Raw genomic sequence first — 2,035 nt, forward strand, 5'->3', positions numbered from 1 at the left:
CGTAGCCGGCCAGCTGCGTGTCGGGCAGCGCCTCGCTCAGCTCCACGCTCGGGCCCTCCTCGAAGTCCATGGCCTCGAACAGGACCAGTGCTGGGTCGGAGAAGTCCTGCCAGGAAATGGAAAACACCCCCCAAAAGCCCCTCAGTCTGTTGGAAGGAAAGAGAGCTGGGGTCTGGGAGCAGCTCTGGGCACTGAGACCTCTGCATGTGATGAGTTTGGGGGATCTCAGGCCGGGCCCAGCCACCTAACGTTCCTTTTAGGGGTTGAGGGTGGGAATAGGGGGTTGGCTTTCCCTGCCCACACCGGGGCTGTCCCCAGGTGGTGCCACCAGCCCTGCCCTCACCGTCCGTATCAGCCGTAAGGACACCAACTCCTCGCCGTAGCCGCCCCAGTGCCTCCAGTCCTGGTACTCCCCCTCCTCCAGCAGGTACTGGTGACCACGGAATCCCTCCTTCTCGTAGCCGACCCAGCTGCAGCACAGGCAAAGGCAGACACTGACATGTCCAGAGCATCTCCTTGGGACACCATCCCCACCTCTCCAGTGCCACCATCTCCCCTAGGCTTCCCGCAGCCAACCCACAGCTCCAGGAAGCTCCTCCTTCCAACCATCACCTTCCCAGCCTGTTCCAGCTGGGACTGTTCACCCCACGCTGCTCACCAGCCACCCAGGACACGCAGGGAGCCCACGGTGGGCAGTGCTGGCCCAGGCAGGCTCTTCAGGTCATAGATGTCTCTGCTGATGGTGAAGCTGCGGCCCTGGAAACCGGTGGCCTCGTAGATCAGCACCTGGAGACAGGGCAGGGTGAGGGTGGTCCCATGGCCATCCCAGCCCCCTGGCTTCCCTGCCACTGGTCGGGGTCTCACCTGTGGCTCTCCAGGTCTCTCCACAACGGGGCAGCCCTGGAAGGAGAAAGAGCCCCAGTGAGGCTGTGGTGGCTGGAGTGGACAGGGTGGGGACATCACAATCCTCCCCTTGCCCTTAAAGCCTGAGCTGATTTTTAGGTCATTTTCATTCAAGAACAAGCTCTTTTGGACTTTGTTGCTTTCCACTACTAACCCCTGGGAGCATTTCCCAGTGCCACCCTTGGCACATTCCCACACCGAGCCCTCACAGGACCAGGAACAGCAGGGAGATGCTCTCCCCCAGGGCTGGGTCTGGCCCCAGCACCCCCATAACTGTCACTCACCAGCCTGATGGGGTGCATGGAGCAGATGGATGGGTCCTTTGCTCCCCAAGCCTTTAAATTGGGATACCCGCCCGGCTCCAAAACGTAGGGATCATCATCGAAGAAAGGCTTGGAGTAAACCAGCCACCTGGGGAAGAGGATGGGGGAAAAGAATTGCACCCCACTCCAGGCCATGCCAGAGCCCCCCTTCTGGCACCCACCCAGCCCTGGGGGTCCCGCTCACAGGCCCGAGTGGACGATGATGGAGGCAGCAGCGAGGGGCTGTCCCCGCGTGCGCGTGTCCTCGGCAGAGCCGCTGAACTTGAGCCGGGCTCCCTCGCCGTTCTCCTCGGCAAACAGGCTGATCTCGGGGGTGCGGTAATCCTCCAGAGCCCCCCTTCTGGCACCCACCCAGCCCTGGGGGTCCCGCTCACAGGCCCGAGTGGACGATGATGGAGGCAGCAGCGAGGGGCTGTCCCCGCGTGCGCGTGTCCTCGGCAGAGCCGCTGAACTTGAGCCGGGCTCCCTCGCCGTTCTCCTCGGCAAACAGGCTGATCTCGGGGGTGCGGTAATCCTGGCGTGGGGCAGGGCGGGGTTAGGGGGCAGGGAGCGGCAGCCCCCCTCCTCGGTGTGTGCTGGGACACACCGGGTGGGGAACGGGAGGCTCGGGGTCCCCGCGCTCACCCGCACCACCCTCTTGAAGGAGCCGATGCGGGAGGGGGGGGGGGGGCCCCCCCCCCCCCTCCCTCGAGGGTGCTGATGTTCCCGAGGTCCCCAGCCAGCTCCTGCAGGTAGGTCTCGTACAGCTCCTCCAGTGGCCGTGGCAGAGGCAGGCGGTGGGCTGCCAAGGAGGGGGCATCAACCTGGGG

General features: G+C 64.4%; 1 protein-coding gene across 1 annotated transcript in view; it reads right to left on the reverse strand.

Annotated features, from left to right (window-relative positions):
* The window catches only part of AIM1L (absent in melanoma 1-like), a 7,724-nt gene that overhangs the window by 2,943 nt on the left and 2,746 nt on the right, over window positions 1-2,035 (reverse strand). The window contains exons 5-10 of the mRNA XM_010003692.1: window positions 1,411-1,638; window positions 1,188-1,314; window positions 865-900; window positions 659-786; window positions 344-470; window positions 11-106 (exon numbers count right to left, since the gene is read on the reverse strand). Coding sequence (XP_010001994.1) covers window positions 11-106; window positions 344-470; window positions 659-786; window positions 865-900; window positions 1,188-1,314; window positions 1,411-1,638 — 742 coding nt within the window. The remainder of the gene's footprint in view (window positions 1-10; window positions 107-343; window positions 471-658; window positions 787-864; window positions 901-1,187; window positions 1,315-1,410; window positions 1,639-2,035) is intronic.

This window comes from Chaetura pelagica, unplaced genomic scaffold, assembly GCF_000747805.2.
Source record: "Chaetura pelagica isolate M959 unplaced genomic scaffold, ChaPel_1.0 scaffold698, whole genome shotgun sequence".
Lineage (NCBI taxonomy): Eukaryota > Metazoa > Chordata > Aves > Apodiformes > Apodidae > Chaetura > Chaetura pelagica.